The following is a 24,842-nucleotide window of genomic DNA, read 5'->3' as shown; positions in this document are numbered from 1 at the left end:
GAAATAGACAACCATTCGCCCTCACACTCACACCTTGGGGAAAGTTAGAGTCTCCATTTAATACTTATTTTTGGGATGTGGGAGGAAACTGGAGTGCCCGAAAACAGCCCACGCAGGCGTGGGGAGAACATGCAAACTCCACGCAGGCGGGGCCAGGATTTGAACCGATGCCCTCAGAGCTGTCAGGCCAATGCTCTAACCAGTTGCACCCCAGTAATTAGATTAGCCCACATAAACCAGAATAAATCTGCATGAATGAGAGGCACTGAAGGGGAAGAGTGAGGCTACAGATTCCGAGGGTGGATGACTTCAAATACTTGGCGCCAAGAATCCAGAACAATGATGAGTGTGGTAAGGAAGTGAAGAAATGGACAGATTTCTTTTTGAGAAATTGTAAATTTTTCAACATATACAGTGTAGAAAATAAGTATTTGAACACCCTGCTAATATTGCAAGTTCTCCCACTTAGAAATCATGGAGGGGTCTGAAATTTTCATCGTATGTCCACTGTGAGAGAGATAATCTAAAAGGAAAAATTCAGAAATCACAATATATGATTTTAACGATTTATTTGTATGATACAGCTGCAAATAAGTATTTGAACACCTGTCCATCAGAATTCTGAGCCTCAAAGAACTGTTAGTTCGTCTTTAAAAGTACACCTCCACTCCATGTATTATCCTGAATCAGATGCACCTGTGTGAGGTCGTTAACTGTCCACCCCATATAATCAGTAGGACTCAAACTTGTAACATGGCCAAGACCAAAGAGCTGTCCAAAGACCCCAGAGACAAAATTATATAACTCCACACGGCAGGAAAGGACGACAGAGAAATTGATAACCAGCTTGGCAAAAAAAAAAAAAAAGGGCCACTGTTAAGAGCAATTATTAGAAAATGAAAGAAGCCAAACATGACGGTCAATCTCAATCGGAGTGGAGCCCCATGCAAGATATCACCTTGTGGGGTCTCAATGATCCTAAGAAAGTTGAGGAATCAGCTCAGGACTATACAGCAGGAATTGTTTTATGACCTGAAATGAGCTGGGACCACAGTTTCAAAAGTGACTGTGGGTAATACACTAAGATGTTATTGTTTGAAATCATGCATGGCACGGACGGTTCCCCTGCTTAAATCACCACATATCAAGGCCCGTCTTAAGTTTGCCAATAACCATTTGGATGATACAGAGGAGTCATGTGAGAAATTTTTGTGGTCAGATGAGACCAAAATGGAACCTTTTGGTCATAGTTTCACTAACCGTTACCAGAAGACGAATGATGAGTTCCATACCAAGAACACCATCCCTACTGTGAAGCATGGAGGTGGTAGCATCATGCTTTGGGGGTATTTTTCTGCACATGGGAGAGGATGACTGCACTGTATTAAGGAGAGGATGACCCCGGCCGTGTATTGTGAGATTTTGGGGAACAACCTCTTTCCCTCAGTCAGAGCATTAAAGATGGGTCGTGGCTGGGTCTTTCAAAATGACAATTATCCAAAGAACACAGCCAGGAAAACCAAAGAGTGGGTCCATAAGAAGTTTCTGGTGTGGCCTCCAGACCTAAACCCAATAGAAAATCTTTGGAGGGAGCTGAAATTCCGTGTTTCTCAGTGACAGCCCAGAAACATGTCTAATCCAGAGAAGCTATGGAGGAGTGCGCTAAAATACCTCCTGCAGTGTGTGCAAACCTGGTGAACTACTAAAGGAAACGTTTGACCTCAGTAATTGAAAAGAAAGGCTACTATAGCAAATATTAACATTGGTTTTCTCAGGTGTTCAAATACTTATTTGCAGTTCTATCACACAAATAAATCATTTAAAAAAAACATACATTGTGATCTCTGCATTTTTCTTTTGAGATTATCGCTCTCACAGTGGACATGTACCTACGATGAAAATTTCAGACCCCTTGAAGTAAGAATAATTTTATTGTGTTGTTTTTCCATAATTTAAAAGATGTTTCACAATAGCTTCGTATATGTTTCGCAATAGCTTCGTATAAGTTTCGCAATAGCTTCGTATATGTTCGCAATAGCTTTGTATAACCTAAAAGATGTTCGCAATAGCTCTGTATAACCAGCGAAATCATAAAAGGATGTTTCAACATAACATATGAGGTCGTGCAACGCCATCTGTTGGTAACAAAGAATAGTGTGGCGTCAGGTGGGATGAATTGGCCACTCACCCCTCCTTCCGCACACGCTTAGAGTATAAAAGGAGGACTTTGGATACTCTCGGTAGAGTCTGCTGCGGGTTGCGTACGGACGCCCAGCCGGTATTGAAGCTGCTCTACCTGGAGTGTTGGCTCTCCCTCCTATTGGCGCACGGTAAGAGCTGGATATTCTTCTAAGAGCTGGTTGGATATTACTTAGCTTCATACCACGTGATTTGTGCTTGTGCTACCATTTCTGTGTGGGACCAATAAAGTGCCAATTGTTGGTAGCCAGAAGTGTGTCTTGTCTTCATTTCTGAGTGCCTATCTCCGACGAACCTATTAAAATTTGATACCGAACTCCTGAGCGAGGTATCAGAAATGTTTTTAAACATTTTTGGCGTTGTCGGCATGGGGAGATTGTGTACGCGCGAGTCGATATCGCGAGCGGGTCATGCTTTTATTGATGAAACAGCAGTGCCAAAGGTGGTGCGTGATGCAATGATTCGAGACGCACCCCCCCACTACAGGTCTGCGATACTTACCATTTTGTTAGGAGCCGTCGATAACAGCTTCAGTGACGTAAAAACGCGCTTGTTGGAGTTGGCGACTTTGGGAGATTGGGGAGACACAGTACATCAGCCTTGCCCTGAGAATTACAGGTCCGAAACAGATGGCAAACGACCGCGCGCGAAACCGCCCGAAGCCGGGAGTAGTAGGCGGGAAATGTGGAAAGCACTCATTGTAGCGGGAGTACCGGCAGAAGAAATTGACGGGCTACCCACAAGTGCCTTGGCTGCAAGATGCAAACAAAGGGGATTGAAGGTAAATTGCTTGAGCAGGGGATCAAAGGGAAAATCAGAAATTGCTCAGCTGGCCACCATCATAAAGGGAATGATGACGCCGGCAGCTCAACCAACAGCCCCTCCCTTGGATGCATTTGAGGATGAAGAAGAGGAAGATACAGACTCAAGCGACGACATGCTAGTAGACACAAGAGGCCCCAGCTATGTGGCTGCTGTGAGAAAGGGCCGAGCGAAACCCAAGAGTAAGGGGAAAAATAAGGACAAGAGGTCACGTACCTTTGACCTCCTCAGCTAGGATGGAGGACAAACTCAGTCAACCAGCCAGAACAAAATTATCAATCGATGGTCAGTTGGGGACATCAGACCCCATGTTCAATTGGACACGGAAACCCTGATAAAATGAAGGGTGAAAATGTTCCACTGCGAGGATTGGGGGGACAAATTGTAAATGGAAAAGCAGTAATTCTTCCATTGAAAATTGGGAAAATGCCAATATGGAAATTTGAAGTGGTCGTCACCCCCATCCCAGAGTGGATAATTGGAATGGACATCCTGGCTGGAATGACTTTGTATTTGAGAATAGGTAAATTTCAATTTGGAACAGGAATTGATGTGCGGACAATATTGGTGGGAAAGGTAAAAATGACACCGTTTCCCATATCTTTGGGGAAAATGCAATCAGGACCTCCTCGAGCTGCGGAAATTATAGCTCAGGGGTCTGATGCCACAGTCAGTGTTTTATATCAAGGAGAGGAAAAATGGGTGAACGTACCCGTGAACAAATGTTACATGCGAGAATACTAATCATGTTTTCTTTTGTCAATAGTGGTAACCATATCTGTTGCAGCTTGGTGGGTGCTAGTTGAAGTGGGAGCTGTTGATTGGACGACCCTCGACGGGAGGACGCAGAGATGGAGGACATCCGGCGCCGAGGAATTGGAAATGACTGGGTCATCTGCCTCCTTGCCGTTGGTGCCATGGTCCGACTCTCCTGGGGAATGACCGAAGGTCATGCATGCGAGACAAGCCAGTTCATCGAGGAAAGGAACTATAGATTTTCAGTCAACATCACCTGTGATCTTCCCATAATGATTTGTAAGTCCACCATCGAAGTGATACGGGGGAGTAAGGTGACAGTCTCCGCTTCCTGCGTCATGTGGATGTGGGATCCGGACACATGGAGATATTGGGGGTGTCATGCTGATCATCGAGGAACGACTTGGACGGCAATTGCAGAAGAGGATTTCATCATCGGGGAGGTTGGGGATGATGGTGATATGAGGTGGGGGTATCATATCACGGTCATTTCTAAAGAAACAATGACGCCAAAAATAACTCAAACACACTTGATTCCCATTCTTGACACCTGTACACACCTAGCTCAAGCAGTGGTTGAAACCAAGATATACTGGACAATTCACTTTCCCCCGATTCCGATATGTAATAGAATAAAAAGGGCATGGTATGATACTTTGTTGGGGGGAACGGGAACCGTATTGGGATTGGCAAATACTGCTGATAATGAGGTAACTAGGACCATGTTGTCCAATACTGGAGAACACTCTGCCAGGGCCTTGCATCAAATAGGGGTTTGGCTTCCTAAAGGTCTGGTGGGACAAAAAGAAAATGCAGAACTTTGGAAAACAGTGTTTAATTGGGATATCAAATTATGGGACGAAGCAGAGAAAGTGCTTCAGAACTTGACAGAACAGAGTAGCGGGACAGTATGTAGTATTCAAACTCTACACGCTGCGGCTCAAAAGGAGTCGTTTCTAAGGATAGTTACGTCGGGAAATTATCAAGAGTGGCGGAAGGTTTGGAACATTTCCGACTCTTTGTGGTTGACATTACATCCCGAACATACCAAATGTAACAAAAATAAATGTACGGGGTATTGGACCCAGTACAACGTGACGACAACAAAGGTGGTTTGTAAATATCAGGTTTTGCCTGTTATAACGACAAGTGGATATTGGTTTTTACACATGGACGGAGAATGGTTTGAACCAAAAACCAACAAAACCTTTTAATCAGACTTATGTGATTTAACAGACCAAGGGTTGGCTTGCAGATTACAACATGCGTACTCGAATCCGTGCCTAACCGACTCAGAGGTTGTACTTTGTGATTGGACTAGGGAGCCAGCCAGAGAGATGATGTGGCAGGTTGGACCGCATACTCTCTGTGTGGCTACAACACAAAATAACTCACAAGTACCTTCGGTTCCTTTTGTAGGATGCCTTCAAGATGTACACATATGGCGCTGGGGAAACATGACGTATCGTTTGACTAACTATTCGGAGTCCCGCAGGTTGACTGCGGTCCAGTGGGAGGTACTACGCTCCCCCTGGTCAGTGTCTCTGGAACGATTCAAATGCGCATTGGAGAGTTCTACAGACATCCAAAAACTCATCAAGTCACATGCGTCTAACATTTCCAGTCTCATGGTGTCAACTATGGTAGTAAAAGGGGAAGTAGTGCATGCCGCTAAATTAGTACAACAGGCTTCAGCTCATCATTGGTGGGACATCTTCACAGGAATGTCCTCCACTGCGCCTACTACTTTCTTGCCACCCTTGATCGAGTTAATGATTATTTGTGTGCTTACGCTATGCAATATGGGAACTTGCTATTATGTGCGACGCATCCGGCTTGAGGTAGAGAAGGAAATATATAATCGCCTATAATCAATTGCTTACATTTTGAATGATGGAAAAACATCAAGAGTGGAATGAAGTAAGAATAATTTTATTGTGTTGTTTTTCCATAATTAAAAGATGTTTCGCAATAGCTTCGTATATGTTTCGCAATAGCTTCGTATATGTTCGCAATAGCTTTGTATAACCTAAAAGATGTTCCCAATAGCTCTGTATAGCCAGCGAAATCATAAAAGGATGTTTCAACATAACATATGAGGTCGTGCAACGCCATCTGTTGGTAACAAAGAATAGTGTGGCGTCAGGTGGGATGAATTGGCCACTCACCCCTCCTTCCGCACACGCTTAGAGTATAAAAGGAGGACTTTGGATACTCTCGGTAGAGTCTGCTGCGGGTTGCGTACGGACGCCCAGCCGGTATTGAAGCTGCTCTACCTGGAGTGTTGGCTCTCCCTCCTATTGGCGCACGGTAAGAGCTGGATATTCTTCTAAGAGCTGGTTGGATATTACTTAGCTTCATAACACGTGATTTGTGCTTGTGCTTGTGTTACCATTTCTGTGTGGGACCAATAAAGTGCCAATTGTTGGTAGCCAGAAGTGTGTCTTGTCTTCATTTCTGAGTGCCTATCTCCGACGAACCTATTAAAATTTGATACCGAACTCCTGAGCGAGGTATCAGAAATGTTTTTAAACGCCCCTCAATGGTTTCAAAGTGGGAGAAGTTGCAATAATAGCAGGGTGTTCAAATACTTATTTTCTTCACTGTAGGTATGAACAATTTGGGCTGTGCCTTGTGTTCAGAGAAAAGGGAGTTCTGGGGGTGCTTTGTTAAACGTGTCTTGACTCTTTAGTACCGTGAAATAGACTTGGCTCCCTTCTCAAGAAAAAAAAAATAAAAATGTTAACTTTAGGCTAATTTAACAGTGTTGACAGACTTGTTGAGAAGACTAGCAATTTTGGTTTCAAGACAGCAGGCTGTCATGGTGCTCCCCTTCTGGGCAACCACTCATAAAATTCTTCTCTTACGAGAATGTATCAAATTATTAGCAGATGTAATAAATCAATGATAACATATACAGTATACAAAACAAGACATCGATTTGGGCTAGTAATCATCTAAAAATGTTATAAAATACCCATCCGTCCATTTTCTTAGCCGCTCATCCTCACAATGGTCGCGGTGAGTGCTGGAGCCCATCCCACCTGTCAACGGGCAGGAGGCGGCGTACACCCTGAACAGGTTGCCAGCTAATCGCAGGGCACATAGAGACAAACACCCACACTCACAATCACACCTCGGGGAAATTTGGAGTGTCCAATTAATGTTGCATGTTTTTGGGATGTGGGAGGAAACCAGAGTGCCAGGAGAAAACCCACACAGGCACAGGGGGAAAATGAAAACTCCATACAGGCGGGGCTGTGATCCAACCCAGGTCCTCAGAACTATGAGACCAACGCTTTACCAGCTAAGCCACCGTGACGCCCTTATAAAATACAATATACCTTTAAGAAATAAAATCACCACTTGGAAACAGTCTTTTGTTTGTATGGGTTTTATTTGCAATAATGCAAGAATATATAAATTTGAGAAGTGGGCCAATCCTTTTTCACACCACTATATATTGAATGAAAAGGAATCTAAAGATGAGAAAGGCAGAGGGAGAGGAATGTGCTGCCTATTGTCACAAAGCTTCGTCACAGGTCTCATGTCAGGATAAAAAAAAAATAATAAAAAAAAAAAAGTCTAATGGAGTGTTCCAAAACCAGGGCTGTGAAATGGAAAATGTAAAACCGAAGTGGGGGGGCTCCCTGTCACACACACAAGCACACATACCTGTTTATGAAATTATACATATAAGATTCAAGACTTGTAGATTAAGTCAAACAACTAACATTAACTACATTAGTAAGTACATAGCAAATTCATGGAAATGTGATTGCAAATTACTTTGTAATCCACAATATTACTGGTTCATTTTAACCAGGGTTAATTGAATGCTTTTTTTCTGTTGAGGTGATCGAATCATATTCTCCCTCCCAGATTCATACTTCACATCCTGATGAAACAAGATGCAGTATGCTTTCCCTGATTCTTTAATCTTTCTAATATTTTTGTGAAGGTTTTCAATTCTGACTTTTAAATTCAGCAAGCACCAATTCCTTGATCCTTGATCCCATAATCCTTATCAAGCTTGCTGTCCTCCCTCTCTTCTCTTTAAACTTATTAATGCAAAAACTTGATAGCATACAATGAATTTAAATGTGTGGAAAGATTCCACCGATAAAATATCAATGGAGAAGGATTTCTTGCTTGCTGTAATATGGTCATCATTGTTGTAAATGACAATCCTGATTACAAACTACTAATATGTTAAGATCCAGAATATTTTGGGGGAAATTTACACAATGTACATAAATGATTTTTCAAAGTGGAAAATCCATGGAATTCCCCAGAACCAAGGACTTTTCACAGTCCTGTGAAGAATGCTAATATACAGTTTTTTTTTCGTTTTTTTTTACAGAGCTCCTAGTGCAATGAGGCACATTAGGTCCCAAGTGTTGTTTGTATAATAAATAGCTTTACATGAGCAGTGCCTTAATCAACTGCCCAACTCCAGCAATTGGTATTACTACGTGGGTTCCCATCCAACTACTAGCCAGGACCAACCATGCTGAGCTTCTGAGATCGGGTAGTCTCAGTGCAGTTGCCCGGGATATACTAGAAATAACAATTGCAAGTTTTGAGAGGGCATACTTCAAACCTGAGAAGGTTGGACAACTTTGTTCATGAGTGGCATGCCAAATATTTGGTGAAACATACTACAAGTCTCATACACAGTAACCGAAATCATCGGTTAATTTTTAGTTAATTTTTATTTCTTTAGTCAGTCTCGAGTTATTTTTGTGATGATTGTGGGGTTTTGTTATTTTATCAACAGAGATGTACCAACAAGTTTGTCCAGATGTCCTAGATTTCCCATTAGCTTAGATAAATATGTTGTTGCTACTCACATTCACTTTGTGCTTTTTAATTTCATAAAATCCTAGTTTCTACTGACTCAGTACAAAAAAAAATAACCAATGATTCTGATATGGACTTGGAAACTTACTTAACAAAATAGTATTTTCTCAGGATGACTTAAACAACTCTGTTCTGTGGTAAGTCTTGTGTGGAAGCTAACAAATAAAATAATGTTGCTCCAATAATGTGTGTGCAATAGTACCCAGCATCCAAAGGGAAATTTTGTGAAAATTCCCAAAACCGAGGATACATGTAAGTGAATACTTAGAATCGAAAATTTGAGAAATTTTTTGAACACCTGCAATGGACTTCTGCTTCATATTTTAGCAACTCCTGAAAACTGATGTAAAGGGAGACGTTTTATTAAAAATATGTATAGTAGGTATGTACACATCAATATCTCAAAGTTATAAAGTATGAGAAGAGGCAGTAATGTATGTGCGATATTAGTTTTGAAATTGAAAAATCCATGATTTCTTCTTTCCGATCTGATGTTTTTTGTTGCTGTTAACTTTAATCATGTAAAACAAGAGGGTGGAACTCAGTTCAACAACATCCCAGTCCTGCAGTTTGCTGCATGTTAGAGGAGGAGTTTTCCATTTCGATGGATCTTTAAAATCTTCCCAAGTCTCTGTTTTGCTGTAGCCATGCCTTTCTTTAGCCGCTTAGCTGTAAAGAGAGCAAGATGAGACAATCGATAAGACAAACTTCCCTGTGTACAGGTGGATTGCTTATTTGAAATGTGTTAAATCACCAGCAATAACTTATAATATCATGGTCATTACCTATCAGAAACTAACCAGAGCTCGTATTTTCATGACTGTGGTTACATTTTTCACACTACACTGTGACATAGTGATGAACAACAACAATGACTAATGAATTATTAAATGCTGGCTGTTGCCCCCAAAACATAAACATTACCATGCAGTATTTCCAAGGTCGCCTATCCTGTGGCATATGCATGATAGGCAAATGCATGTATTTGACAGCTCGTGAGTCAAACAAGGCTGACACAGAGAAACAACCATCCAGACTCACTTTCAGACCTATTAGGAGTCAGAATTTCTTGCTACTAGCTGAAAAACTAGTACTATTACTAAGAGCTCATATTTTGTGAGTCTACCTTAACCGCACTAGGTCCCTATAAAATTTTGAATTTTAATTTAAATGTCTTTCCCTCGAACCTAAAAAGCACCAAATGGTTAGGCTCTGTTAAACCTGAAACTGTGTGTTGTGCCCACTAGAGGACAATGATTTAGTTGTTTTACCGGATATTTAAAAGAATAATAGGAGGCAGAACTTTTAGATGAGCTCATAGACAGACCGAGAAGACAATTCAATTTTGTCATTCTCACTAGAATATTGAAAATCAGTTAGTCATCCCACAATTTGCAGTGGTGAGGTAAAAAAAAAAAAATAAATAAAAATTAAAAAGTACAAGCATGTGTTGAAGCCCTAATGTGATAGTAGCCCATAATTTTGTAAAGTCCCATAACTGATAAAATATTCATTTTTAAAATGTACCGGTAACGCTCCCTCCAAACTGAGGTGACACAGTGACTCCCCATGCCTCGATAAACTGTATTCTTCAAGGCCGCCCAGTTGTGAGACTTCCACATGAACATCCCTGGTGGTTGCTAAAGTAATTAGCAGGTCCCCTCGAAATCCATTGTTTAACTAAGGATAAACATCCATTTCCTTTGCCGCTTATCCTCATAAGGGTCGTGGGAGTTCTGGAGCCTATCCCAGCAGTCATTGGGCAAGAGGCAGGGTACACCTTGAACTGGTTGCCAGCCAAAGGCAGGGCACATGGAGACAGACAACAGTCACACTCACAATAACAGCTTGGGGCAATTTAGAGTGTCCAATTAATGCTACATGTTTTTGGGATGTGGGAGGAAACTGAAGTGCCTGGAGAAAACCCACACAGGCACAGGGAGAACATGAAAACGCTTTACAGCTGTGCCAACGAGCCACCCCAAGGATAAACAGTTGTATTCATAATAACAGTATGTGTAAAAAGGTGAGTAAACTTCAAAATTGCTCAAATAAATTATACTTACTGAACACAAATGTACACTGAACACTGTACATTCTATTTCAAGACAAAAAATTGGAAAAAAATTGAATTTGATAATATTTTACAAAAAGTCAAGAAATATAATGTTAAAAAATAGCAGTGTTGACATCTTTCTTTGCAAACTGAGGTATTACAACCCAGGAAAATTATACACAACAGCAATTTTTTCGTCAGTCCACAGATTTTCGATGGGATTGTGCTGGCCTCTCCATTACTTCAACTCCGTTTGTCGGGAATCAGGATTTTGCCTGCTTCTTGTGTGTTTACGGTCATTCTCTTGTTGAAACACCCGTTTCAATGGCATTTCCTCTTTAGCATAAGGCAACATGACTTCTTGCAGTATTCTAATGTACTTAAACTGATCCATGAGCTATGGTATGGGATGAAAAGGACCAACACGAAAGTATAAGTGACATTCCCATACCATGATGCTTGCACCACCATGCTTCACTGTCTTCACTGTGTGCTGTGGCTTGAATTCAGTGTTTGCAGGATGTCTGACAAAGCTGACATTTTAAATCGTTTATCATTTTAGCTGATCAGCCTATGATTTTCTCCACTTCTTTATAGGTCTCCCTCTTTTATTCATTTTTCAAAGAACCTTGTTCAGAACAATGTCTCCAACAACCCATTTTCTCTGTTTTTCAAGGACAAATGCACATCTAGCATTCGCAAAGTCAGTTACCTTGATCCTTAAATGTTTAACACCTGTTTTTTCCACACATTCAATGACTATACCCTGGAAATTTCAGTAATATGCCCATAATGTAATAACTGGTCAAAACAACAAAAAAGTCCTGAACCTATAAATTCCATTTGGCGACAGCTTGAAAGGTTTAGGAGCTGCAAAAAAGATGAGAGATCATGGTCACCATCACTTAAAAAAAAAGACAAATACCGTATAGTGTGAGAGTGCAAGAGAGACAGAGAGAGATGTGGAGAGGATGTATTTCCAGAATTTGATCCCAAAATTTAGAAAAAACAAGTGATGAGAGTATATCATTACTTTATGGGCTTAATTAGTTCATTTGCTTTTTTTGTAACATTCTTTAAAATTATATTATTGGCTAAAAGTTAGTATGTTACAGGTTCAGGAATTTTACAACCCCTATTTCAATGAAGTTGGGATGTTAAGTTAAACAATTAAAAATAGAATCCAATGTTCAACCTATATTAAATTGAATACACTACAAAGAATCTATTTCATGTTTAAACTGATACTCTGTTTTTAGCAAATAACCATTAATTTAGAATTTTATAGCTGCAACACATTCCAACAAAGCTGCGACAGGGTCATATTTAAGTGACCTCCTGCCACTCATTCACTTGACAGCATGATGGCGGTGTACACAGATACAGCAGCTTATAGCTCCCCCTATCAGTGTTACTTTTCATATTTTGTCTTTGTTTTTTGGGCGACTTTGCTCACGTATGCTTCAGCAGTACATTGTTACACAAGCCGGGAACTTTTGGACTTCAGATTCTTACACAGAACAGCAGTCTTGAATTACTTTCACAGTAAAAACAACATTTCAGACATGCTAGCAAGACTGTCTGACTCACCGTGGATTGTTGTCGGGCCAGCAATTCAGCGCAAATGGAGGACAGAGAGGAAGCAAAAGCGGAAATGTCGATCTGGCCGCCTGCTCAGGCTAAAGAACAAACGGCACCGGCCACCTTTTCCAACCCTCTATCTCACCAACGCCATATCCATCACCAACCAAATGGACGAGGTGGAATTGCAAGTCTTGTTGTGTTTGTGACTGCTGCATCATCATAATGGAGACCTGGCTTCACGCAAACATTCCCTATGCTAGAGTGCAGCTAGCAGGCTGCACCCTGCACCGCTGAGAGCGGACTAAAAACTCCATCAAAAGCAGACTCTGTGTGTACGTGCATGATGACTGGTGCAACAACAGCGTGATGGCCAACCTGAAGACTGTACTACTGTACTACAGGACTCTGGAGGCGCAGAGGCATTTCGGTAAAAGTGTTTATCTGTTCCAAGGTCGGGGATCAGGCAGTCAACGGGAGCAGCGGATGTCAGGTGTAGAAGGCCGGTCAGCGGGCAAGCAGGGATCGGTACACAGGAGATCAGGAACAGGATAGCGAGAGTGCGGGAACGAGACTTTAAGCAATGATCTGGCAAATGCCGGTGACAAAACTCCAACTTAAATACATCATCTAATTACAGTTCCAATGTTAAACAGCTGAAAGCGGTGACAGGTGTCACTGGCCAGGGCAGTGGCCATGCCCCTCTTAGCCGAGGTCCAGCCTGGCTCATGACAATACCGAGTGAATAGCTCAACAGACGCCGCCATCGGCATACCACTGTGTTGAGTCACCTGGAACAATCCCAGAGCTATGCTGGCAGACAGAGCAAGGCTTCAGAGGACAATCAAAGCAGCAGACAAGATCAGCTGCTGTCATCCCTGCATGGCAGACATTTATTCCTCTCAATGCCTCAGCAGAGCTCAGAACATTATTACACTACACACACCAGTTAACAACTGTTGGAGTACTTGCCATCTGGAAGGCTGTACAGATGTGCAAAAGCAAACACTAAGAAACAGAGGAACAGTTTTTTCTGAGAACAATCACCATCTTTCCTCTTGCCATGCTATTAATGCAAAGGCACGCTGATTTCAATATCTTGAGCAATACTTTTTATGCTTTTCATTTCACATATGTATTTTATTGATTTGTATTCCTGTTTTTATTCATTTGTATCAATTTTTATTTAATTTCCTATCTATGCACTGAAGCAGGAGAGGCTTTCCTATTTTGTTCATTCAGTCATTTGTATGATGACAATAAAAGGCATTCATTCGTTTATCATTCATTCAGATGTTACCTTTTCTGATAACAACATTCAATAAATGTTTGGAAACTGGACACGAATTGCTGAAGCTTTTGTAGGTGGAATACTTTAACCATTCCTGCTTGATTTATAACTTCACCTGTTCCGTTGTGGTATTTTACACTTTACACAAAATCCGGCACACATTTTCAGTGGCACACAAGTCTGGACTGCAAGCAATTCAGTTTAATACCTGCACTCTTTGACAACAAAGCCACACTGCTGTACATGCAGAATGTGGTTTGGCATTGTCTTGCTGAAATAAGCACGGGAGTCCACGAAAAAGATATGTCTGGATCGCAGCATATGTTTCTCTAAAACCAGTATGAGCAGCAGAAATGATGCCTTCACATTTATTTAAGTTACGCATGCCATTGGGACTAACACAACCCCATATCATCACAGATGCTTGCTTTCACAGACAGATGATAGTTCTTTTCCTCTTTGGCCTGGAGAACACAACATCCACAGTTTCCCCCAAAATTTTAAATGTGGAATCGTCAGACCACAGAACATTTTTCCAATTTTCATTCGTCCATCCTAGAGAAGCGCAGGCCCAAAGAACCCAGCGGGTGTTGTTGATATATGCCTTTTTCTTTGAATAGTAGTTTTAAGTTGGATTTACGGATGAAGTGCCAAACTGAATTTACTGATATTTGTTTTGTGAAGTGTTTCTGAAGCCCATGTGGTGATATCGTTTACATATTAACCAGAATCAGAATCAGCTCTATTGGCCAAGTGTATAAGAACACACAAGGAATTTGTCTCCGGCAGTCGGTGCTTCCCTGGTAAAAAATTCGTAACAAAGAACAAACAAACTAACAAGAACAAAGAATAAGAAACATTCACTTAATAAGAACTATTCCTTATAAGACTCACAGATGCGTAAGAGTGTGTCAATGTTGGTTTTGAATGCAGTGTCGTCTGAGGGATCAAAGGTCACGGGCTTTCAATGTCCTTGCTGCTTACTTGCAGTAATTTCTCCAGAGTCTCTAAACCTTTTGATAATTATTTTGGACCATAGATGAAATCCCCAAATTCTTTGCAATTGTACATTGAGGAACATTGGCCATAAACTGTTTATTTACAACATGGAAACAAAATCCAAAGAACTATTTGCCATACTAGACACATTTGACCTCTCTCAACATATTAAGAATACAACCCACCCTCAAGATCACATCTTAGACATGGTCTTCTCGGAGGATGTTGAGATTCTATCAACTGACGTTAAGGATATGGCTATTTCTGACCATTTTTGTGTATTTTTTTGAAGTACAGATTTTTCCAAAAGTTCAGACAACCTTAATGTCTATTAGGAAAAGCTACATAAATGAAAATACTGCCACTAATTTTATGGACCTCAGAAGTGAAAAAAAAAAAATCACAGTAGTTGTCCATGGGGTTGGAGGAATGGCCCTGAAAGTAAAGACAAAAAAATATCACCTCAGATTGAGGGTCAAGACACCTGCAGGAACCAAAAGAGCCCATGAACTCATTATGCCAAATCAAAGGAGAGAAGAAGATGACAAAGCCCTGGGAGTCGGCGACCTTGTCGAAAGTGACAAACTGTACTCAATGACCTCAGTCAACTTCTCAGAGAGGAGGAAGAAAATGAGAGTGGGTCAAAACCTTCTGTAAGAAGAGGTGAGAAAAAAAAATCTCCCAAGCCACTGACTAGAAGACAACTGCTAAGCCAAGCCTCTATGACCCAATAGGTCTGGTCACTCCTGCTAAACAGAAGGTTGCCATTCTAGTCGGGAGAGCTTTCCAAGAGGCTAGAACCAGCACAACCCCAGACACGTGCCTCCAAGCATGGAACAGAATAGAGCTGGAAACTTCACCCTGCTGATTCCCCTCACAGGAATGGAGCTGCAGAGGCTGCTGTACGCAGAGTGAAATGCGCTCAGCACAACCTGGGAGGAGATGGGTGCTTCACATGGAGTGAGTTCCAAACCTTCCTCTGCATGGCTGTAACCTAGCCAACGAGAGACCCATAGGTGCCAGAACTCAAAGCCGTGAGGACTGTGTAGACTACATCAGCCCTCTTCTGCTAGGAAGAACAGGACACAGGGGAGATGTGGGAAGCTTTGACTTTCAAGGATACCCATACAAGAGGCTAAGAGCCATTCAAACTGAAGTTGACCGTTTCTGGAGGAAGTGGAATCAATTGGCGGGGCATAATCTATTCATCATATGTAAGTGGCACATAACAAACAGAAACGTAGCCACAGGAGACATCGTCTGGCTGGCCGACCAAAAAATGCCTTGAGGGGTCAGTTTAAACTTGGCCGAGTCGTCAGTGTCAACCCTGACAAAAAGGGCAGAGATGTACATATCAAGACCTTCCCCAGCTACCCCGTCTCTACTGTAAAATCTGATCAGAGAGGGTCTGCAAAGAAAACCACCGCAAAAATCACCTCAACAATTCTGCACAGAGATGGACGCCGCATAATTGTTCTAATCCCTGTAGAACAACAAAAGTAATCATCAACCATCAACAAAGAAAAAGACAATGAGCATCCAGGACTCATGCCACCTCTCTGGGTTCAAGAACCGAGATGTCAATTGGGAGGTGTCAAGTCAACTAACAGGAAGAGCAACTGTCCCCCTCCAGACCTGCAGGGGGCAGGGAAATCGCAATCACACAACTCTTCAAACGGCTTGTCAGAGACTATGGGCAGCCATTTTACTCACAGTCAGCATGTGCGCTTGTGTGGAACAAAGAAAGCCTACCAGCAAAAGGAATAAATCACTAACAAACAACTGAAGCAATGTAGTGTATTTTAGCATTGCATTAGATAAAAACTGAGTGATGAGACTTAAGTTCTGACGTTAGAAAGTGAGATAGACAAAGTCCCTGAGTAGTCCTATTAAAAAAAAAAAAACAACTTTTAAAGTCTACTTAAAGTAACTCTACGGCCATTTGAGAGTTTTAAAGTTAGCCACCTCCTCGGAGGCCCGATTACAAATCTGCATTTATTGGTTTATTGCACCCAAGTATTCAATGCCCACAGACTTTCTGGGGACAAACAGGGGGAACAAAGGTTGACGGGGACTGTACTTTGCTGGTGCTCCTACGCAACGCAGCTTGCAGCTGTGACTTCTTCTTCTTTTCGGCTGGTCCTGTTAGTGGGTCACCACAGCATGTCATCTTTTTATATCGAAGCCAATCTCCTGCATCTTCCTCTCTAAAACTAACTGCTTTCATGTCTTCCCTCACAACATCCATCAATCTTCTCTTTGATCTTCCTCTTGCTCTTTTGTCTGGTAGCTCCATCCCCAACACCCTACTACCAATAAACTCACTCTCTCGCCTCTGGACATGTCCAAACCATCGAAGTCTGCTCTCTCAATCCTCGTCTCCAAAACAGCCAACTTTGGTTTTCCCTCGAATGAGCTCATTTCTAATCCTATCCAATCTGCTCACTCCTAGAGAGAACATCAATATCTTAATTTCTGCCACCTCCAGCTCTGCTTCCTGTTGTCTCTTCAGTGCCATCATCTCTAATCCATACATCATGGCTGGCCTCACCACTGTTTAGTAAACTTTGTCATTCATTCTAGAAGAGACTCTTCTGTCACAGAACCCTTCTGCCAGCTACTCCAACCTGCTTGGAACTGTTTCTACACTTCTTTACCACACTCACCATTGCTCTGGATTGCTGACCCCAAGTATTTGAAGTCATTCACCCTCGCTATTTCTTCTCTCTTGAGCCTCACTCTTCCCCCTCCACCACTCTAATCATGCACATATATTCTGTTTTACTTCAGTTCATCTTCATTCCTCTCCTTTCCAGGCATGCCTCCATGTTTCTAATTGTTCCTCCACCTGCTCCCTGCTTTCACTTCATATCACAATGTCATCTGTAAACATTATGGTCCAAAGGGATTCCAGTCTAACTTCATCTGTCAGACTATCCATTACCACAGCAAACATAAAAGGGCTCAGAGCTGAGCCCTGATGCAGTCCCAGCTCCACCTTAAATTCTTCTGTCACACCTCCGGCACACCTCACCACTGTTCTGCTGCCCTCATACATTCCCTGTACTATTCTAATATATTTCTCAGTCACACCAGACTTACGCATGCAACAACAGTACAATCAGTAACTGAGAGGAGAGTGTTGTAGCAACACAACTGACTGGTTTGATTCCAACCCGATCATGATATTTCTTAATCATGTTCACATGACAATCTTTTGTGCTTACGACGGCCAGGAGTCAGGACAATGTAGCCTGTGTCGTTAACCTTTTCTTTTATTTGATATCTACCCTGATTTCTAGCTCTGAGTTGGCCAGGAATGGAAAGTAAGACCACTCACAGCAAAGCGGGTTTGGCCCTAGTTAGTACATGGATGGGAGACAGCTTTGGAATACCAGGTGCTGTAAGCTTCTCTCCCAGGCTAAAATGCAGAGAGGTTGTGTCAGGAACAACATCTGGCGTAAAAACTGTGCCAAACAAATATGCGTTAATCTAAGATAACATGCTGTGGTGACCCCTAACGGGACAAGCCGAAAGGAAAAGAAGTAAATTAGATAAAACCCAAATGATGAGAATTAAGCTCTGATCTTAGAAAGTGAGATAGACAAACTCAATGAATCATTCTGTTTCAAAAGAAACTCCTAAGGGTCTACTTCAAAGGAATTTTATGGCCACTATCTGGCATTTTGTGGACGATTTTGGTGAAAAATAATTACAAAAAAACAAGACAAAAAAAAAATGTACAATGTTCAAGCCTATGCGTTTGAGTCAGAATACACACAGGCGGAAGTTGACATCTTGGACAGGGGGCGTGAAGATGACAAAGGAGCACAACAATCACAAAATATGATATGGACCTCGGAGATCTTCCAGACAGGCTCGTTTTGAAAGACTAGTGTTCGTGTTCTCTTTGTGACAGAATGCCACCTGTGGCGGAATGCCTGTGTTGTCATGAGTTTGAAAAGGTTGAACAAAAAATGGAGCGTATCGGAAGAAACTTGGATCACAATCAACATGTCCGCATAAATTCCTCAAATATGAAGTTGTTTGTTTGGACAAAGACGTGTTACATATCAATTTACTTATGATCCATGACAGTTTGATGAAAGGACCACTTGTACATCCAGTGGAAAATCGGTGAGTACACATTTTTAGCGGTCTTGGAATGTTACATGAATGCTACGTGAGGTATATGAATGCTATAGGGCTATGTCCAAAGTTTCTTAAAAATGCGAGCTTATTTTCTGAGTATGGTGTAGGACGAGGACTTATTTATATCTGGAATATAAAATGCAAAAAAAAAAAATTGGGACTTCCCTAAAGTGATTACACATATATATCCATCCATCCATTTTTTAGCCACTTATCTGCACGAGGGTCACGGGAGTGCTGGAGCCTATCCCAGTTGTCAACAGGAAGGAGGCAGGGTACACAAACGCAGACACAGAGAGAACATGCAAACTCCACACAGGGAGGTCCGGGATTGAACCCGGGTCCTCATAACTGTGAGGCCAACGTTTTACACCTGTGTCACCGTGCCTCCTCATAAAGTATCTTGTTGCTTACACCGGCACACTGTGAGGCCAACACCTTACAGCTGCACCACTGTGCCTCCTCATAAAGTATGTTGTTGCTTATACAGTACCGGGACAAGGTGGTTAATAACCAGTAATGGTTAAATCCATGCATATTTCCCCGGCTGATGAACAAGCGTGACAACCACAGCTTTATCCTGTCAGGTTGACCCCACGGGAGATTAAAGAATAACAAATCCGGGTGTGTTTTCCCAGTTTTGTTGCAGTTTGGTGCACAACACGTCGGCATCTCGGCCTAGCTAGAGCGAATGGTCTGTAATGCTAGGCAACGACAACATCACAGGGCGGGATCAAGGACATTTCTTCCGGGTCTGGGTGAAAGTTGGCACATACCTAGATAATGCATGGATTTAAAAAATGTTCATTTTCAATTTTTTTTTCAATTAATGTCCAAAACATATGTAATAATAACATGACTTCAGATTGGAGGGTTTATTGACATTAAGAAATTTGGACAAAGTCCACCTTAAAGTCTCAGAGAGTGCTTCCTCCGCTTCCTGCCCAGACACAAGGGGAAAATACACATCACCACAAACTGAATGCTGAGACAATTGATTAACTTTTAGATAGTTTCCCCTCAAAAATCAAAAATGCCATGAATGCTGTCCATGGTGGCTGGCTACAGTCCCATGGATCTTGAGTTTCTGAATAATATGTGGAAATGTAGTCACAGGAATAACAAGCTGCTTGGCAATGATGTTTTAGCCTTTGCATTAAACCTGCTCGTCGATAATTTTTTTCCATCACCTAAGACAGCAATGTCCTTTAGTTCCTCAGGCCCATGTACTTCATCATCTATTTTCCATCTTGGGTCGTGGGGTTAGGAGCTTTAGCACGGATGTCCAGACTTCCCTTTCCCCAGCCACTACAGCCAAGGCATTGCCAGGGTCTCTTTCCGGTGGGACGTTCCTGGAATACCTCACCATGGAGGTGTCCGGGAGGCATCCGTATCAGATGCCCCAGCCACCTCATCTGGCTCTTCTCAGTGCAGAGGATTGAGACGATAGCAAATGACCGAGCTTCTCACCCTATCTCTGAGGAAGAGCCCGGACACCTGAGAAGGAAACTGTTTTAGACGCTTGCATCTTGTTCTTTCGGTCATGACCCAGAGCTTATGACCATAGGTGAGGATAGGAGCGTAGATCGACTGGTAAATTGAGAGCTTTGCCTTTCAACTTGGCTCCCTCATTAGCACAACAGACCGATGCAGAGTCAGACTGTCGATCTCCTGCTCCATTCTTCCCTCACTCGTGAACAAGACCTGAAGATACTTGAACTCCTTCACTGAGGAGAGATCTTATCCCCGAACCCGGGAGGGCACGCCGCCCTTTTCCGACTGAGGATCATGGTCTAAGATTTGGAGGTGCTGATTCTCTTCCCAGCCGCTTCACACTGCTGTAAACTCCTCCAGTGAGCATTGGCGATCACGGCTTGATGAAGTCAACAGAACCACATCATCTGCAAAGATCAGAGATGCAATGCTCAACCAGACACCCTCTATGCATTGGCCACACCTAGAAACTCTGTTCATAAAAGTTATGAACAAAATCAATGACAAAAGGCAGCCTTGGTGGAGTCCAACTCTCACCTGAAACGAGTCCTACTTACTGCCGGCAATGCGGACAAAACTCTGAGACCAGTCGTACAGGGACCGAACAGCCTCTATCAGGGGGTACGGTACCCCATACTCCCGAAGAACCCCCCCAGAGGACTCCCCGAGGGCAGCGGTTGAATGCCTTCTCCAAGTCCACAAAGCACATGTAGACAGGTTGGGTGAACTCCCATGCACCCTTGAGGATCCTGCCAAGTGTGTAGAGCCGGTCTACTGTTCCACGGCCAGGATGAAGACCACATTAGTCCTCCTGAATCTGAGATTCGACTTCCCAATGGACCCTCCTCTCCAGCACCCCACAATAAACGCTACCAGGGAGGCTGTAAAGTGTGATCCCCCTGCTAGTAGGAACACCACCCCCCTTCCACAAAAGGGAACCACCACCCCAGTCTGCCATTCAAGAAGCATTCTCCCCGATGTCCACGCGATGTTGCAGAGGTGTGTCAAACAAGACAGCCCCACAACATCCAGGAACATCCTTTAGGAACTCTGGGTGAATGTCATCACGGCCCTGCCAGTGAGAAGCTCTTTAATCACCTCGGTTACCTCAACTACAGAGATAAAAGAGCTCCCCTCAGAGAACCCAGAATCTGTTTCCTCATGGGCAGGCGTGTCGATGTAGAGAGATGAGAAGGGCTTCCCACCAACTCACAATGCCCCGAGTTAGGTCACCATTGCGCCATCCTGATGATATACAGTGTTGAGGGTGCAAACCCCGAGATGCCAGATGGTGGGCTAGAATTTCCTCGAAGCCATCTTGAAGTCGTTCTCCAAGGCCTCACCGAACTCCTCACTATTTGCCTCAGTGACCAGCAAAGCTGCATCATCCACTTGGAATCAATGTCCCCTCCTCCCACAGAACATGAGCAATTTCACAGGTGGGAGTTGAAACTGCTTCTGACAGGGGAATCTGCCAGCCATTCTCAGCAGATGCTCACAAAACATTTTGGCCTGCCACGTCGGACCATTATCTTCCCCCACCATCGGAGCTAACTCACCACCAGGTGGTGATTAGAGTACAGATCTACCCCTCTCTTCACCCCGGTAACCAAGACATCCGGCCGCAAGTCCAGTGAGATCATCATCAAGTCTATCATTGAACTGTGACTTAGGGTATCCTGGTGCCAAGTGTACATATGGACATCTTTATGCCTGAACATGGCGCTCGTTATGGACAATCCGTGATGAGCACAGAAGTCCAGTCACCAAACAACACTTGGGTTCTGAACAGGGAATGGGGGGGGGGTTTCCACAATCATGCCCTTTCAGATCTCACTGTCATTGCCCACTTTAGCATTCAAATTCCCCAGCAGAATAAAGGAGTCCCCAGAGGGAGTGTGCTCTAGCACTCCCTCTAAAGACCACAAAAGGTGTGGGGACTCTGAACTACTGTTTGGTGCATCCACAAACAACAGTCAGGAGCCATCTCCTCACCCAAAGGCGGAGGGGGGCTACCCTCTCATCCACCAAGGTGAACCCAACATACAGGCTCTGAGCCGGGGGGCAATAAGTATACCCACACCTGCTTGGTGCCTCTCGCCGTCGGCAATTCCAGATTCAGAATCAGAATCAGCTTTATTGGCCGTGTGTAACAACACACAAGCAATTTGTCTCCGGCAGTTGGTGCCACCCTGGTATAAAATTCTTCCATTCTTGTTGGTTTTTATATTCCGGCTCAAGCTAGCATGAACGCAGCACTGCTAACACTCACTGAGCAGATAAACGAGATTGAGAAAAAAAACACCAAGATTCACCGCTGAATATTCTAGGAAAATTTAACATAGCTACACTTAAAAACAAACTCCCTAAATATAAGCAGCACGTGAAATGTCCAACGGAAGCAAGTAACACTCTAGACCATTGTTACACTTGCATTAAAAATGCATATCGTGCAATCCCCCGTGCACCCATTGGCTGATCTTATCTCTGCTTGCTGTAATTAATACCTACATACAGGCAAGCACTTAAATGTGAGAAGCCTTTTGAAAAATCAGTTAAAAAGTGGACTAACAAACCAAAATTAGATCTTCAAAGCTGCTTTGACTGCACAGACTTGAGTGTCTTTGAAAATGCTTATATAATTAAATGCACGTGTCATCTGGTCATATAGGTCCATTTGCTCTAGGAGGCACGCCCCCATGGTCACCATTGTTGCTGCATTGTTCATTGATTTGAAGAGTCAATACCAGCCGCAGCGACACCCCCGACTTGGAGGAGAACTCCAGGACATTTTCAAAACAGCACGTGGGGGTTAACCTTGACTACAAAGAAGTAGTACTCTCTCCACTCCCCCAAACTACACTTTTCTATGAGGGTAGCACAGCTGAAGGACAGTAGGGTTTGGGGTGCAAGTTTTCTCTGAGATGTGACAAATGTCACCCAAGACCTTCGTCCACGGTACCCTTGTTTTTTCTCAGGTTTTTCCTCTCCTGCCTAAATTGTGTTCTACATAACGTGAATACAATGTGATGTTTCCTGAATACACATATGTGCTTAAATGGCTTACACTAACTGACATAGAAATTGACAGTTCATTTCATAATTACATCACAAGTTCAGTCTATGCGTATGAATTTGTGTGTTTATATGTATATTCTTCCCATGTGAAGTTTCCATGTTGTCCTCGTGCTATCCTGCGTCCCCGCATCTCTGGGTCCCCCCGAATACTCTGGTTTCCTCCCACATTCCAAAAACACACATGGCTAAATTGAAGACTCTAAATTGACCCGTCGGTCTGAATGTGAGTATGAATTGTTCATTTATATGTGCCCTGTGATTTTCTGGTGACCAAGATGTACCCTGCCTCTTGCCCAAAATCAGGAGAGCGAGGCTCCGGCAAGTGAGTATAAGTGGCTCAGAGAATGAATGAATCAATGAATGAATGAATGGATGGATGACGAGACAGATGGATGACTCTATTTCGTGGTTCCCCAGAGAAAATTGCCTTTTGGATTTAGGAATAAACGTGGCAGCAGAATTTTGGATGATCATCTGGGCAAGAAGAGTATGAATATGCATGGAATATACATTTTTTCAAGGAGACTCACTTTTAGCATCAGCAGAAACTCCACGATCCCCTCTTGTCATGGAGTTACTATTGGTGCCAGTTGAGTTACTATTAGGAGAAGAAATTGATGGTCTTCTTTGGCTGAGGAACACTCCTGGTGCCATGGCCTGTGGCACTCCTTGCAACTTGTCTGTTTCACTGATCAACTCGTGTTCGATGAGGCTGACATCTTGAGAGTCCAGATTGTGATCTGATAAGCTACTATCTTGAGAGATTTGGAGTGGCTCCTCGATCACTGTTGTTTTTTTGTTGATGATTTTCTTCTTTTTAATTTTTTGTTGCTCCTCCTATAACATTGGTTTACCGATTACTTGATTTGATGAGAATTTGAAACACCGAATCCCCCTGAATTTACACACCTGATGAGAGAGTTTTGCTGCTGCAGCGGCCAAGCCTGTTTCTATGGATGCTACACGTGCTCCTTCTCTCGCAGGCCTTTCCTGTCGAGGAACTGAGGGTCCTACACGAGCTGCAAGGAGATGAAAATAAAAGTTTTTCAACTGTAAAACAGAAATGGAGTAGAATGTTATAAACCAACTGTAATAACCTGTTGGGCTGTACGGAATGTCATCATTGTTTTTCCTTTTTTTTGATCTGGATTTGAAAACGGGATTATCCCCCTCAGACTCCAGTGAAGGATAAACTGATAAAAATGCAACATGCTATGTTAGAGTCATTGGATAGAACAGTCAAACAAGAAATATATTTTTACTTTTGTAAATTAGAGCATTTATTTCTGCTTTGTGGTTGATGCTTCAGTGGTAGAAGGAAGACATCCTTACAGTGATTCAAACACTTTCACTGAAATACAGTAAGTGGTCCAGTTTTCATATATACGATGTACTTTGAGTGTTGTTGCAGTGAACAGTTAAATTTATGAGTTAAAAAAAAGCCTGTTCTGAAAATTACGGTCAATATTTAGTGCATATTTTTGAAAGTGAAAAAGAAAAATATGAGTCACTGCCAAAACATTTGGCCACAGCTGTCCATGTTCATTTGTA

The 24,842-nt window shown here is 42.7% G+C and overlaps 1 protein-coding gene across 11 annotated transcripts in view; it reads right to left on the bottom strand.

Moving 5' to 3' along the window:
* Nucleotides 1-3,382: 3,382 nt before the first annotated feature.
* Nucleotides 3,383-24,842, bottom strand: part of phf2 (PHD finger protein 2) — a 236,429-nt gene continuing 214,969 nt past the window's right edge. For 7 of the 11 annotated variants that reach the window (XM_061831394.1, XM_061831391.1, XM_061831400.1 and 4 more), the window contains 4 exons: nucleotides 24,389-24,484; nucleotides 24,201-24,310; nucleotides 23,822-24,128; nucleotides 9,082-9,309 (listed from right to left, as the gene is read on the bottom strand). In XM_061831394.1, the coding sequence (XP_061687378.1) occupies nucleotides 9,221-9,309; nucleotides 23,822-24,128; nucleotides 24,201-24,310; nucleotides 24,389-24,484 (602 nt within the window). In that variant the 3' untranslated portion in view covers nucleotides 9,082-9,220. Of the gene's footprint in view, nucleotides 4,270-7,023; nucleotides 9,310-23,821; nucleotides 24,129-24,200; nucleotides 24,311-24,388; nucleotides 24,485-24,842 lie in introns of those variants that run through there. The other 4 variants (XM_061831392.1, XM_061831401.1, XM_061831393.1 and 1 more) reach the window with 4 other exon arrangements.

This window comes from Syngnathoides biaculeatus, chromosome 10 (genome assembly GCF_019802595.1).
Source record: "Syngnathoides biaculeatus isolate LvHL_M chromosome 10, ASM1980259v1, whole genome shotgun sequence".
NCBI lineage: Eukaryota > Metazoa > Chordata > Actinopteri > Syngnathiformes > Syngnathidae > Syngnathoides > Syngnathoides biaculeatus.
Note: the sequence above shows the minus strand (reverse complement) of the source record. Positions and strands in the feature narration are given on the sequence as shown.